Genomic DNA, 16,478 nt, shown 5'->3' on the forward strand with positions numbered 1-16,478 from the left:
GCCATTATTAAACATTTTAATTTGAAGAGCTGGATTGCCACACAAATCAAAACATAATTAGATGAAGTTCACAGAGACTCTGCACCATCATTGAAGACCATTTATGTTTGGATAAATGAATTTTAACTTAGTCAGACAAGCACCAAAGATGAAGCATGTTACAGGCATCCAACTGGGGTCACCACAGAGGAAATCATTGACAAAATCCAGGACATGGTAATGCAAGGCTGCCAAATAAAATTCTTTGGGTGGCTGGAACTGTAGGCATCTAAACTGAGTGAGTGCATAATATATTGTAAGGTGAATCGGCTACAAAGAAGCTGTGTGCAAGGTGGGTATCACAGTCAACCAAATGTGCACACTACACAACAATTCAACGCAATGTAAGGTGATCTTTAATCATCATCTGTAATACTTTTTGTGCCAATTTGTGACTGTTATTGAAACCTGGATCCATCATTACACACCAGAATCAAAACAACAGTCAAAACAATGGATAAAGGCTGGTAAAAGTGCACCAAAGAAGACAAAGACCATTTTGTCAGCTGGTAATATCATGGTTACTGCTCTTTGGGATTCCCAAGGAATAATACTCATAGATTACTTGAAAAAAAAAAAAAAAACAACAGCAGAACCATAGCTGGACTCTATTATGCTACATTGTCGGATCATTTGTAACTTGAATTGGCTGAAAGAAAACCAAAGTTGACACACAAAAATGTGGTCTCCACAGGGATAATACATTATCCCACACACTAGTGATAAAAATACCAAAATTGCATAAATTGTGCTTTAACTTGGTTCCTCAACCATGCTATTCACAAGACTTAGTCTCAAGTGACTTCTTCCTGTTCCCTAACTTGAAACTTTGGTTTGTTGAGAAGAAATTTTCATCAAATGAGGAAGTGATAGTTGCAGTTAATGAGTATTTTCCACAGTTTGACAGAACCCATGTTTCCAATGGGATGCAAAAGCTGGATGATTGCTGGACCAAATGTATATCCCTCAAGGAGACTGTGACAAGAATTAAGGTGAGTTGTTTATGAAACAAACATATTTCTTGCTTTTTGTACAAGACTTATCAAAACACCCTCATAGTCTGAAAGTTGTTGTATGTACTCTCTACCAGACAGTGAAGTGCAAATTGCAGAAAAATCATACAACTATAGATATTACTCCTTTTATATGAGCTTTGCTTCCCATACCTATTAGAAAGTACAAATACTTTATTACTTTTAATTGACACCCCTTTTGCATTTTTTCTAAATTTTCTGTGTATTTTGTTTTTAGATTATACTCATAGTCAAAATTTTAGTACTGACTTTTTTCTCTGTCAGCTACCACTTACTTATGGAAACACGGAGAATCTGTCTGTTACCTCTTGGAAATGCATCATAGCTCCTTTTAATCGAGTCATTCGTACAATGAAAAATCAGTTTTTTTATTACAATATGTATTTTGAACTCGAAATCTCACCAAGCAACTAAGAAGTAAGTTCATTTGTGTCAATCTTTAGGCTTAATTCTTCTTTACTGAACTTACATCACAGCCATATTCTCTGATTTGAATTAGCATCAACAGACCAACAGCACGGTACCTATTTGCATTTAATATGTAACAAACATTTCACAGCTTCTTCAAATTTGTTATTGCAGCCACATTATGAGGCTGATGTCACATGAACTCATAGTTGTAATCCACTGTATTCACATTGTTTCCTGTGTCTACATTTCTATCACTATAACAAGAAGTACTCTTCATATCACATTGCTTACTAAGATTTGTGCATACTGTGCAGTTATTATTAGATATTTCTTGAAGGAATGATCCTAGAATCAATCTCCAGTGATTTAGCGAAAAAATTATAAAGCTCAATGAGGATAGCTAGATCAGTGTTTCAAGCCATTGCCTACCCTGCATGTTTCCAGTTTGTCACTACTGTGCCTCCCCACTCAGTTTGTGATAGATATTCTGCCACTGCATTAACAATAACATAATTAAACACAGAACAAATGTCTGTTTCATATGTTATCATTCATCACTAGTTTTCAATAAACTGTTGAAAGTTATGGTGGCATGTTTAAAATTTTACTTTCCAGCAAACACATAATTTTTCAATCTTTATTTACATTCACAACACATTTTATGAAAGTTATACTTGGCAGTATAAATTATGTTTTCATACAAAATTTATTTTACAGTGAGCACATTCACTTGTACATGACTTATCTTAACACACAAATTTGACAATAAAAATACATTCCTGTACACTCATCAACAAAACATTTTCAATAGTTTTGATATTAGTCAATATATAGTGTAAGAAAAAACTTTTACAATTTTAAACCTTCCTTTTCTGTCTGTATTCTCAACATTTATTTATAGAAACATGGAGGATCTGTGTGTTTCCTCTTGCAAATTGATCACGTCTCTTTTGATTCATTAATTTCTACATTTAAGAATTAGTTGTTTTTGTTACAATATGTATTTTGAGCTTGAAATCTCACCAAGCAACTATGAAGTACGTTCATTTGTGTCAATCCTTAGGCTTAATTCTTCCTCACTGCACTTACATCATAGCAATGTTCTCTGATTTGAATTAGCACCAACACACCAACAGCACTGTACCATTTTGCATTTAATACATAACAAACCTTTCACAGCCTGTTCAAATTTATTACTGCTACCACACCAACAGCACTGTACCATTTTGCATTTAATACATAACAAACCTTTCACAGCTTGTTCAAATTTAATACTGGTACCACATTATGAGGCTGATGTCAAATGATCTCAGGCTATAATATATCATTTTCACACTGGTTTCTGTGCCTAGTTTTGAATCACAATAACAACAAATACTCTCCATATCATATTGTTTACTGAGATTTGTGCATATTGTGCAGTTATTATTAGATATTTCTTGAAGAAACCATCCCAGAAATAATCTCTAGAGATTTAGGGAAAACATGATAACTCTCAGTGAGGATAGCTGGATCAATGTTTCAAGCCATCGCCTACCCTGCATGTTTCCAGCTTGTCATTACTGTGCCTCTCTGCTCAGTTTGTGACAGATATTCTGCCACTGCATTAACAATAACATAATTAAACACAGAACAAATGTCAGTTTCATATGTTATCATTCATCACTAGTTTTCAATAAATTGTTGAAAGTTATGGTGGCATGTTTAAAATTTTACTTTCCAGCAAACACATAATTTTTCAATCTTTATTTACATTCACAACACATTTTATAAAAGTTATGCTTCACAGTATAAATTATGTTTTCATATAAAATTTATTTTACAGTGAGCACATTCACTTGTACATGACTTATCTTAACACACAAATTTGACAATAAAAATACATTCCTGTACACTCATCAACAAAACATTTTCAATAGTTTTGATATTAGTCAATATATAGTGTAAGAAAAAACTTTTACAATTTTAAACCTTCCTTTTCTGTCTGTATTCTCAACATTTATTTATAGAAACATGGAGGATCTGTGTGTTTCCTCTTGCAAATTGATCACGTCTCTTTTGATTCATTAATTTCTACATTTAAGAATTAGTTGTTTTTGTTACAATATGTATTTTGAGCTTGAAATCTCACCAAGCAACTATGAAGTACGTTCATTTGTGTCAATCCTTAGGCTTAATTCTTCCTCACTGCACTTACATCATAGCAATGTTCTCTGATTTGAATTAGCACCAACACACCAACAGCACTGTACCATTTTGCATTTAATACATAACAAACCTTTCACAGCCTGTTCAAATTTATTACTGCTACCACACCAACAGCACTGTACCATTTTGCATTTAATACATAACAAACCTTTCACAGCTTGTTCAAATTTAATACTGGTACCACATTATGAGGCTGATGTCAAATGATCTCAGGCTATAATATATCATTTTCACACTGGTTTCTGTGCCTAGTTTTGAATCACAATAACAACAAATACTCTCCATATCATATTGTTTACTGAGATTTGTGCATATTGTGCAGTTATTATTAGATATTTCTTGAAGGAACCATCCCAGAAATAATCTCCAGAGATTTAGGGAAAACATGATAACTCTCAGTGAGGGTAGCTGGATCAATGTTTCAAGCCATCGCCTACCCTGCATGTTTCCAGTTTGTCATTACTGTGCCTCTCTTCTCAGTTTGTGACTGATATTCTGCCACTGCATTAACAATAAGATGGTTAACTTACAGAACAAATGTCTGTTTCATATGTTATCATTCATCACTGGTTACCAAATATTTTCATGAATACATTGTTGAAAATTATGGTGACAAGTTTAAAATATTTACTTTCCAGAAAACACGTAATATGTTCAGTCTTTATTTACATTCACAAAATATTTTACAAAAGTTATACTTGACAGCATGAATTATATTTTTGTATAAAATTTATTTTACAGTGAGCACATTCACTATTAGCTGTGTTATCTTAACACACAAAATCTGACAATAAAAATACAGTCCTCTCACTCATCAACAACATATTTTCAGTAGTTTTGATATTAATTCATGTATGATGTAACAACAAATTTCATTTTTTGTTCCATCTAATGAGACTGATCTGTGTCACTCTCTGATGATTAATTGTTATGTTCTTGTTGGTTTTGCTGTGGATTTATGTCTTCCACAGTCATAACTACATTGTTTTGTGTACCAAGAGTCAATAATGGTATAGAGCCAGCTGACTGTGGAACAAGAAAAATGTTTGTCTTTTTTCCATTTGCAGACAGTATAATTATTGCAGATACTCCAAGTTGAGGTTCTGGTTTTACAGTTTCACTATTAGGTGCCACATTTGAAGAAGTACCTGCTGATGATCCACCTGATTCTGCATTAATTTGGACTGTGGTAGCAGGTGGTGGCTTAACAGTACTTCTTGATCCTTGAATCCTTTTACCACGCATTCCACCTGAAGTATTAGTAGCCAAAGTTGCCCTAGAACCCATTGCTTTACTTGTGGAAGGTATATTTTTTGTAACTGTGCTGGTACCTGTAACTAGGTTAGAATGTGCTGGCTTTGTAGCAGTTCCTGGTAGTTTCACTTCTACTTTTTGTTTTTCAACTGAAGTACTAGGAGCCAAAGTTGTCCTGGTACTTGATACTTTTCTTGTTGAAGCTATATATTTTGTAACTGAGGTAGTATCCATAACTGGATTAGCAGGTGCTGGTTTAGCAGTACTTCCTGATGCTTTAATTTTGCCAACTGAAGTATTAGGAGCCAACGTTGAACCAGTTGCTTTACTTGTTGTAGCCATAGTTTCTGCAACTGAGCTAGTACTTGTAGCAGAGTTTGTAAACTGTTCATCATCATCATCATCATCATCATCTATTGTAAGATCAATTACTTCAATGCATGTATTTGTATTATTTTTGCAAGGGTTTGACTTTGGTGCTTGATGAACAGGGAATATCTTTGTTCTTTGCCCAGTTTGAGAGGCAGTATTAAATATTTTTCCAGCCAATTGATTTTGCTGCTTCTGAGACATCAATGATTTGTCACTGCTCACTGGTTTAGGCGGTACTGGAGTATTCTCACCACATTTGCCATGAACATTGTTTGCACTTTCCTTCGTATTAGCTACCAACGATGCATGGAATGAGCACAGGGCTCTTTGTGTGGGAATTGTCCCTGATTTTGTTTCTCTTACTGGCAATGTATTTCTCTTAATTTCATTTATGTGTCCTACTGAGGCACTCTTCTCATGAACAAGTGTAGTTGATGTCTTATAACGGGCTCCCTCTTTCCTAGTCTCCTGCACACTTGACATTCCAGCTGTAGATGGTATTTGCTGTTCTGACTTGCTGGCCTCTCTGGCTCTTAATGGAAGATTGTGATCATCTATGAATTTCTGCACTCTATTTACTCGATTCTGAGTATCTGAAGTTTCACTTTTAATATTATCCATCATCTTAGTAAGCTTTATGTCTTTGAAATGAGCAATGGCTAAGTCTTTAGGATAACTAGAGATTTGAAAAATTTTACAAATTTTGTCAAGAAAAAAATCTTCTAATTCTTTTGCAGTTAAGCCACCAATTTCTTCATCAATAATTTGTTCTGCAACAGCTTGCCAGTTAACTGCACCATCTGGGATCAGTCCCTTTGATACCAGAACCTGTTCAATTCTTTTTACAATTTCCTCATTTGTCTCAGTGATTTGAGCTTCCAGTGTATTTTCTGTTGAAGATGTACTCATAGCAGATGCAGATGGTGATTCTGTATGAAACATTATTTCACTTTCTACATCACTCAAATCATATATTATTTCTACGCCTTTAGGAGTTACTTTATTTTTAGGTCGTTCTTCACCCTCAGAGACTGTCATTCCACTGTATTTCACATAATTCATGGCACTGGATTCCTTAACAGTATCACTTGAACATTCAAGCTCATTTGCCAAATTCACATCAAATCTAGCCCTCTTACATGTTGTGGCAGAATCATCAGAATCACTATCATATGATACAAATGTTTCAGATTTTTTACTGGTACCTGTTTCTTCCTCTGTTGATACAGTATGGACTTTTCTTTCAGTAGCTGTATGGTCATGGGTACGTAATGGCTCACCTACAAAGAAACAAAAACATTCATCATTAAATTAAATCATATTTGGAATACAGGACAGAGTGTGTGGGACATCAGGAAATGGAGCTGACAAATGATGATAACAATACGAAAAATAACTTTGAAAACTACAAGATAAAAGTAATTAATGAAATAATTTATGATTTTTATTCTCCAGCTCTATGCATAAATAAAAACGTTTAAGTGTCTGTCATTGATGTTTTGTACATTTTTCATTTCTAAAGCATCCTCAGTGGCTAAAGTTTTGTGAACATTTTCAATTATATTTTACCTTGCATCTGTTTCTGGCTAGCTTGTACAATCCAGTGGACTGTTCACTGAGAATTTACATGCACATTTCATCATTTTTACCCCATATGTTACCAGTAAATACATGGCCAAATAAAATCATAAACACTTAAAAAAGGAGACAAAAACTCAAATGTCTTTTATGAAGTTGCAGACGTGGATCTTATTAGTAAAAGAAAATCATAATGAATTTCAGTTTCTAAGGAACTGACAACAGTCTGTCAGGCATGCAGAATGATGAAATTACTGCCATTTTTAACTACTTGCTTATAGTCAGTGCATGGATGTCAAGTATTATCAATGGCATAATAAAATTACAAAAATAAATTACTGTCTACTGATTACATATATATATATATAAAACATAAATTTATACCACTAAAGATCAAAAATGAAGATCTGAAGTGATACTGGTGAAGGAATTATACAGTGGTTATCAACATGTATAATATGTTACTTATCCCTACATGACTCAAGTAATTTCCCATTGTAGTTATTATCCATTATGTAATTATGTTTGTATAAAACCAATACCTTGCAATCATTTTCAATCTAATGTTCTATTTTCCTAGGAAGCTACATTACTTGCACTGAAAAAAAAAAACATCTTGCTCCTTACTTAAGGCAAAAGATGACTGAAGCCAAAGAAAACTGGAGTACAATCATCAGTTCATGAACAACTGTCACGGAATGATGCTGACGGCAATGGGGTAGACATCAATGTCCCATGGAGGGACAAAAAACCTGCAACTGTTTTCCCGTCATCTGCTATATCAGAATGACACAGAAAAATGGGGGAAAAAAATCTTCACCGAATTATGACTCCCACAATTCAGTGGAATGTAAACAGATTTATAACTCAAATCAAAGAACTTAAACTCTTAACACAGACAAAAAACTATATCTACAGAAGACTCAAATGAAAACTTCTGATGCTCCTGTGCTAGAAGCCAATTCGAATGAAAAATGACCGTAATGGTAAGACAGCTATAGGTGAATTTGCATCATTCATAAATAACACATGCCACATCCATCCTCTCCCTTACTCATCACTAATGTGAAGGCAGTAACTATTGCCATCACTGCATCCCTGTAAACCACAGTATGCACACCATACTGTACATTAACTAAAATGGAAAGTGATACAACATTATGCACTCATCCACTATTTACCAAAATTTATGGAGTTGTTCACCACATTACAGCTATTAAATGATTAAACATTCATTCCATTCAGAACTAATGTCCACCATCAACATCAATATGATTTGGGACCCCCACTGGCTTCTTGACATGTACTGTAAGACTCTAAATTCAAATGTAACACAACACAGTTATCAATGAGTAATTTGATCAAATAGTCATGTGGTGATGCATTAAATTTTCTATGAAGACAGCATGAAATGTTGTAACATGTAAATTGTCATCATCATCATCATCATCATCATCATCATCATCATCATAAGGCATCAAACTTCATTGCTCATAAAGTGCTCCTCTATACTTTTACATGTTTGGTAGTCCTCAGCAATATAGATTCATGTTGCTCTCTGCATTTTCTAATTTAATTTATGTAGCTACTGTACGTCCTCATTGTCATCTTCATCTTTTATTATCTCAGGAAGTCTATCAACCAACTGAGACATTACAAAATGCAAGTTTAGACAGGTGCTGTTTGACAAGTGACAGGGTGTGGTGCACAAGTTCTGACACAGCCGAGCATCACTTTTGGGAAAGTAGTGACTCGATGTTTCTGCTGGTAGTAGACAACATTTTCATACTCTACAATTGGTAATATGAGAGGCCACAAAGAAACCCAGAAACCAAGAGGGTGGCAGGTAGCATGGATTGTTACTGCAGGGGGGGAGGGGGGGGGGGGTAAAACATGTGAGCTTTGCCATTGCACTAAACTGATGGTGTATGAAGCTGCCATGGTGCAGAGTCAGCAGGCAAAAATTCATTTTGCAGCCACAAATGAGATAAAACCAGAACTATTATGTTACAAGATAGGCAAGAACATCAAACAAAAGAGAGAAGTGAGATAAGAAAGTGTGTCTAAATGACAACTTGGTATGCAGAACAGTACTTGACTGTAGATGTAAGATTTCGAAATATCTACTGACTTAAGAAAGCAACAACGTCTAGATGCTATAAGCAATTATAAAGAACCATATGTTTACAGACAGTACCTGAACAGCACTTTCAAAATACAGTTTCAGAATTTTTATCACTGTAATCTGTTTTAAATTATGAGCCTGAATGTTTAATCCAAGAAGTAAAAATGCATTTTACTGCAAAATAAACCACAAATCAGTAAATGGGGCAGAATTATCAGATAGCAGACTACAGTAGCTATCTATAGTCATGTAAATTTAATTATTTTTAATAATAATTAATACTAAATATGGATAGATTAACTACTCCAATGACTGAAATGTAAATAACAAGAAAACTAAGGATCCAGCTGAAATCCTAGGATGCCACAGAAAGCTGGTGAAATTCTTATCTTAACTGATATGTAACATTGTAGTAGCAATAAGTAAAATGTAAATTTGTAAATTTTGCAACAACAGATTGTGCCTGTTTAAGGTTGGCAGCCATATTGCTCCCAACGGCTCTCTTTGACATTTGGCCAAGGGCAGATGTATAGTTGAATGAGAGGCATGTTGGTCAAGATTTTAAATGATTGAAATGTTTTGTGGACTTGTAAAATTTTCCAAGAGATTCTGAAAACTTAGAAAAGTTTTTGTAATTAGTCATGGACTCTTAACTATGAGCAGCTCCCTGGATGAAAGTGCAAATATTTTGGTAGCTAGCCTGGTGAACTTAAACTTTTAAGCAGAAGCAACTGTACTTTATGACAGTTAGCTTCATTGAGATTAAATTTAAATAGAATCAAGTTTGGACTGTGAATTTTTGAACAATTATCCTCAAGAACTGTAATATCAAACAGTAATGTGGTGTGCCATACTTGGCAATTTTGTTATTGCGAGGGACTCCATCGGTCAATGTGGTTTTTTTATGAGGTTTAATAAACATTTTTATTTTTAAACAATAACTAGCTGGTGTTCAGAACATTTTTTTTAATTTTTCTCCACTGGTCACAATCCTGCCTGAGATTAACAGTTATTTAGAAGTTGGTAAAACTATTTATTATATAATGTGACAGGTGTGTGACCATCCCCTAAACACCAATGTAGCCAAAAAACATCAAATCAGTCACACAGTTAAGCTAATTCATTTTCCAGAAGATTTATGTGAATTAAATGGAAATAAGTACATCACAGATATGGGCTTGAGCCTCTGGGATTTGGTTGTTTTACAAACTGATTCAGGTAGCTGTTGTGACAATGGAGCTGAGTTGCAGGTCACTGAATAAGTTAAATAAAACAGCAACACATGATTGTTATTTTTCAGTTTTCTTGCTAACCAGCCATAGAGTTAGAAAATAAGGAATCAGTTAGTGATTTCAAGTTGGTTGCTAGTGGGAGCAGGCAAGCCCATGAGTCCACAGAGGCAGGGTGATGTAGGTGAAATTTCAGTTAGCTCTATGTTTGGTTCAATGTTAAGTCAGTTAAATGTTATTATAGGAAATATTAAAAATGATTTTAAGAAAAGGTAGGATGAAGCAGACAGACTTCCTGTTAGCTCTACATTCTATGTTAAGTCGAATTTTGAGCCAGCTAAATATTAAGATAAAAAATTTTGGTGATTTAAAAATGATTAGATGACAAAAATTGGCAAACAGATAACATAATGGAGAGTTGAAAGACGACTTTAAAATGATTCAGACAGTACATTTGGGAGTACAGATGGTAAATTGGAGGATTTTAATAGAAAGGTTGTTGAGATAGATCAGATGCTGTTGTCAGGGGTTGAAACAGTTAAAGTTGAATTATAGGGAGAAATAGATTCAGGCAAACAGATGTGTGGTGCTAAGTATGCAGAGATGAAGCAGGCTCTAGTTGAAATGAGTGAGAGGATTGGGGTTTGCAATGGCAAAACCAGATCTGTTCTAAGATTTGTAATGGCACACACAGCTAACAATGTGAGGAAAGGGATAGAAGAGGATAGTGTATGAGGGAATGCTGTGATGGAGAATGAAGGAGGTCAGTACATCTGGATATGTCAGTTGATGCGCTGACAAATATATCAATATTGAAAAGAAGGTTAATTGAGACTGCTAAAGCAATGAGTATGGGAGTTGCCAGAGAAGGCAATGTAAGTTGTAGTGACGAAAGTGTATTTGTGTAATGAAAAATAATTATATAAGCAACAAAATTAAATCAAGGACAGAAAGCAAAACAAACTAATAATGTGAAAGTAGGAAAATGAACTGTGAGAGTTATAGAACTAAAATTTATTTATTTATGGTGCTGTGAGCACAGAGATTTTTGCTTCTTTTGATTAATTATGTTTGCCAGACACATGGTACATATACTCACAAATAACAGAAAATAGTTTAGATGTGCTAATTTATCATGTTTATGCTTTATTAGTGAATGTTTATTTCCAAATATGCTCTCAATTTAGGGTTTCTCACTGTAACACACAGTGCTATATGTGAATATATTTAGTATAGTTACTAGTTTAGAAAATGTACCGCCACATAGGGCTACTGTTTAACAATTTTAAAATCTTTTGTGTACTTCTAAAAATGATGTTTTTTTATATCTGGAATTTTAAGTGCCTTTGGTGTTACTAGTGACTCCAATTACTGCATTTATGGAGTAGCAAGTGGGGGTTACTGGGATACTACAGACAGATGTGGCTACATGAGCACTGGTTGCACAGGTGACAGGATGTGATACAAGAGTTCATTCACAGGCGAGCATCACTCATGAGGAATGGTGACTAGAGCTTTCCACTAACAGCAGATGACATTTCCAAACCCTGCAGTTGGTGGAATTAGAGGCCACAATGCAACCCAGCTAACACCACAGCATTAGGTACACTATAGTGTTGCTGCCAGGTACAATAAAACCCATGCACTTGACCGTTGCAGGATACTGTTGGTCTGAGATGTTGCCATGGTGCAGAGTAAGTAACCAAAAATTCATTCCACAGCCACAAAATAGATAAAATAAGAACTGTGTTAGTTACAAATTAGGTGAGAACATCAAATGAAAGAGGGAGAAAAGACAATAAAATGCATCTAAATGCCTACTTGGTAGATAGAATGGTACTTAAAATATCTTAGATGTAAGACTTTGAAATAGCTATTGGCTTAAAAAATTAATAACTTCTAAATGCTGTAAGCAATATAAAAGAACTAAATGTGTACAGATAGTTTTCGAGCAGTGTCATAAAAATACAGTTTCAGAATTTTTATTAATGTAAAATATTTTAAATTACAAACTGGAATGTTAATTCTGAGAAATAAATACATATTTCAACACAAAATAAACCACAAAGCAGTAAATGTAGCAGCAGTATAAGACATTGTATCTCAGCTCTTTATGCAGCTCTTATTTTCTTGCAATAGATATTTTTAACACTTGAGTTGGCACACTTAAGTATAAACTGCACCAACCACAAGTAATATTGCCTTGTACCATTCCACTTTTGTTTCAAATTTGTGAGCTCATACCTAATCCTTCAACACTGCTTCAGCTAAAACAGTGGTAAGTTGTGTTTCCATACATCCAAGTGAACAGCAATAATACACTCCTGGAAATTGAAATAAGAACACCGTGAATTCATTGTCCCAGGAAGGGGAAACTTTATTGACACATTCCTGGGGTCAGCTACATCACATGATCACACTGACAGAACCACAGGCACATAGACACAGGCAACAGAGCATGCACAATGTCGGCACTAGTACAGTGTATATCCACCTTTCGCAGCAATGCAGGCTGCTATTCTCCCATGGAGACAATCATAGAGATGCTGGATGTAGTCCTGTGGAACGGCTTGCCATGCCATTTCCACCTCAGTTGGACCAGCGTTCGTGCTGGACGTGCAGACCGCGTGAGACGACGCTTCATCCAGTCCCAAACATGCTCAATGGGGGACAGATCCGGAGATCTTACTGTCCAGGATAGTTGACTTACACCTTCTAGAGCACGTTGGGTGGCACGGGATACATGCGGACGTGCATTGTCCTGTTGGAACAGCAAGTTCCCTTGCCGGTCTAGGAATGGTAGAACGATGGGTTCGATGACGGTTTGGATGTACCGTGCACTATTCAGTGTCCCCTCGACGATCACCAGAGGTGTACGGCCAGTGTAGGAGATCGCTCCCCACACCATGATGCCGGGTGTTGGCCCTGTGTGCCTCAGTTGTATGCAGTCCTGATTGTGGCGCTCACCTGCACGGCGCCAAACACACATACGACCATCATTGGCACCAAGGCAGAAGCGACTCTCATCGCTGAAGATGACACGTCTCCATTCGTCCCTCCATTCACGCCTGTCGCGACACCACTGGAGGCGGGCTGCACGATGTTGGGGCGTGAGCAGAAGACGGCCTAACGGTGTGCGGGACCGTAGCCCAGCTTCATGGAGACGGTTGCGAATCGTCCTCGCCAATACCCCAGGAGCAACAGTGTCCCTAATTTGCTGGGAAGTGGTGGTGCGGTCCCCTACGGCACTGCGTAGGATTCTACGGTCTTGGCGTGCATCCGTGCGTCGCTGCGGTCCGGTCCCAGGTTGACGGGCACATACACCTTCCGCCGACCACTGGCGACAACATTGATGTACTGTTGAGACCTCACGCCCCACGTGTTGAGCAATTCGGCGGTACGTCCACCCGGCCTCCCGCATGCCCACTATATGCCCTCGCTCAAAGTCCGTCAACTGCACATACAGTTCACGTCCACGCTGTCGCGGCATGCTACCAGTGTTAAAGACTGCGATGGAGCTCCGTATGCCATGGCAAACTGGCTGACACTGACGGCGGCGGTGCACAAATGCTGTGCAGCTACCGCCCTTCGACGGCCAACACCGCGGTTCCTGGTGTGTTCGCTGTGCCGTGCGTGTGATAATTGCTTGTACAGCCCTCTCGCAGTGTCCGGAGCAAGTATGGTGGGTCTGACACACCGGTGTCAATGTGTTCTTCTTTCCATTTCCAGGAGTGTATAAAACAAACAGCGAGCCGGGCGAGAAAAAATTTGTGATCTGTGCAAGAATATGACCAAGCTTCTGAGCTAGCAGCACAATCCCACAATGATGCAGTAATCTATCAAATAATTAGTAATTGAATAAGCATTTGGCAGGGATCTGATGCAACTATGCTGTTTAATGCTCTGAGTGGGTCGTAACTATGGGTTAACATTTGTATGTGACAACAGTGAGATACAATGGAAGCTTATTTTATTATTATTTAATTAAACAATGATTTAGCTCAAATGAAGTAAGTTATTTTATTGTAGTTTAATTAAACAAAGAGTGTGATTTTTCTCACACATGTTTACCTTGATAGCATAAAGATAGCTATTCTTTACACATGCACAAAGAACACTGCATGCTCTCTCATGTTACAAAAATTGGCACACCTGTTGCAAGGGTTAAGCCTTGAGTAATCCAGTTTAGTTTACCTTTGGCTTTTTCATGCCAGATCATTGGTGGGAATGCTTCATTGAACACCTCTAAAAACTTTTAAGAAATTTATCATAGTTCTCAGTACCTGACACATTATTATCCATGGGCCATTTTACTGCCTCTATCTTTTCTTGGAACAGATTCAGGTGATTTTTAGAAAAGTTTCTTTTCATAAAACCTTTCTTGAAATTCGGGTTAGTTATATCTGGCAGTGGAATAAACAGTGCAGAATGGTCAGAAGTTCCTAAGTCTAAACAGAACTTGTTTTCACTGTCAAATATGTAATTTGTTATGATATTGTCTATACAAGTAGCTGAATGAGCATTTTATCTAGTGAATTCACAAAATTCCCTCAGCAATTTGTTTGCTTTGTTTTCTCACCTACTAGATTACAACTTTCATACTGTAATGGGATGCTCTTTTCTAGCATTGCCTTTTTTTTTTTATTATTATTATTTATAGAAATAACCGAGACCATTTATAAATTGATTCTTGTATAGGTGAACATTATTTCAGCTGATTAACTAAAAGAATTTCATATGATTTTGTATATGATGTATTATATTTCATACTAAAATGTATAAGAAGAAATTAATTTGTACAGTTAAAATTATTCCTCTTTTAGTAATATTTGAAATTACGAAATATCTGGCACACTTAAAATTGATAGTGTTATTTATGCAATCTAATGCAAATCATTAAATTTATTTCTGGACTCATTAAAAATAATGATATAAATTAGTAAAGATTCTTCTTTTGTCAAGAAAGTTTGTAAACTCTTTTTGTTTTGTAAACTCTGGAATATTGTGAGTACCACAGAATGTAGTAGTAGTGGGCACGCCTCTGATGGAAGTGCACGTTTTTTTAATTTTGTACGCAACAATGTAATTGATGGTTTTATGAAAATGGAGATTGTGAAGTCAGTGTTATATAGAAGAATGGGATAAAATAAAAGAAAATCATAGTAACAGATAGTACTTCATCAGTTATTTAGTCATCTGGAAACCGGTAACTTAAAATTTCAGCTGTAAGAATGTACCCCTAGACGCAAGAACTGCAGCCAACAACAACAAAGAGAGAATCAATATAGGTAAAAAAGTTCTTCTTCTGTATATTTTATGCCTCTTGAAGCTGTGGGAGGTTAAGATTACAAGTGGGAGCATCAGCTGTGATCTGTTGACTGATAATGAAGTTTTGTCTGCTGCAGAAGTAGGAAGAACAATTATTTGTGTATTTGCATATTTTAACTAAATGAACTGCAATCACTTGATGAAAGAATACCTGAGAGCTGCCCATGAAATTCGTATCCACAGTGATGAGATAATATCAACAATGACAGACTGGATGAATTGAAAGTGGACTTTACAACTACGATGTAGGACATCAGAAAAGAAAAGTACAAACTATTTCTAAACTTGATTTTTTCAGTGGACTCATGTGATTGCTAGGAAAATGAATAGAGATGAGGGTAGTGGTGATGAAGTAAAAACTGTAGGACATAGCCTGGATATGTTTGAACCATGTGAAAGTGTAGTCAGCAAAGAAACAGTTAAAACTGACATTATGCAGTTGATTTTGTAGATAATAACCAGTTAACAGAAATGAAAACAGATAACAATATCAAATTTAGTGCAGTCAATGATCAGTTAATGGAAATACTATCTGAAAACAATAGTAAAATGAACAGGGTACAATGCTAAATAGACCAACTTAGTAGTCAGTTTTCAGAACTGAAAAATTGGTTGTCAGAGGGTTTAAGAACTGTGAATGAAAAATTTGATGTCCCCAAAAATAAACTTATAGTTTTGGAAAATGAGGTAATAGCACAATCTTCACAACAGGAGAATAATGTTAATGACATCAGAGTTCAGGGGAAGGTCGTAGAGGAAAAGATGGAACAGAATTTTAGTAGTAAAGATAAAAAATTTTAAATGTTGAAGACAGTATGCTAACTAATGTAAATGTTTTAGATCAAAAAATTTCAGTAGTTCAGAAAAACTGTATTCACAAAAATATTTATTCAAACAATG

The 16,478-nt window shown here is 35.9% G+C and overlaps 1 protein-coding gene across 1 annotated transcript in view; it reads right to left on the bottom strand.

The window, feature by feature from the left end:
• Positions 1-2,115: 2,115 nt before the first annotated feature.
• LOC126299367 (uncharacterized) overlaps positions 2,116-16,478 on the bottom strand; it is an 87,683-nt gene continuing 73,320 nt past the window's right edge. Inside the window, exon 3 of the mRNA XM_049991230.1 lies at positions 2,116-6,598. Within this exon, the coding sequence (XP_049847187.1) occupies positions 4,614-6,598 (1,985 nt within the window). The 3' untranslated portion in view covers positions 2,116-4,613. The remainder of the gene's footprint in view (positions 6,599-16,478) is intronic.

This window comes from Schistocerca gregaria, chromosome X (assembly GCF_023897955.1).
Source record: "Schistocerca gregaria isolate iqSchGreg1 chromosome X, iqSchGreg1.2, whole genome shotgun sequence".
Taxonomy (NCBI): Eukaryota; Metazoa; Arthropoda; class Insecta; order Orthoptera; family Acrididae; genus Schistocerca; species Schistocerca gregaria.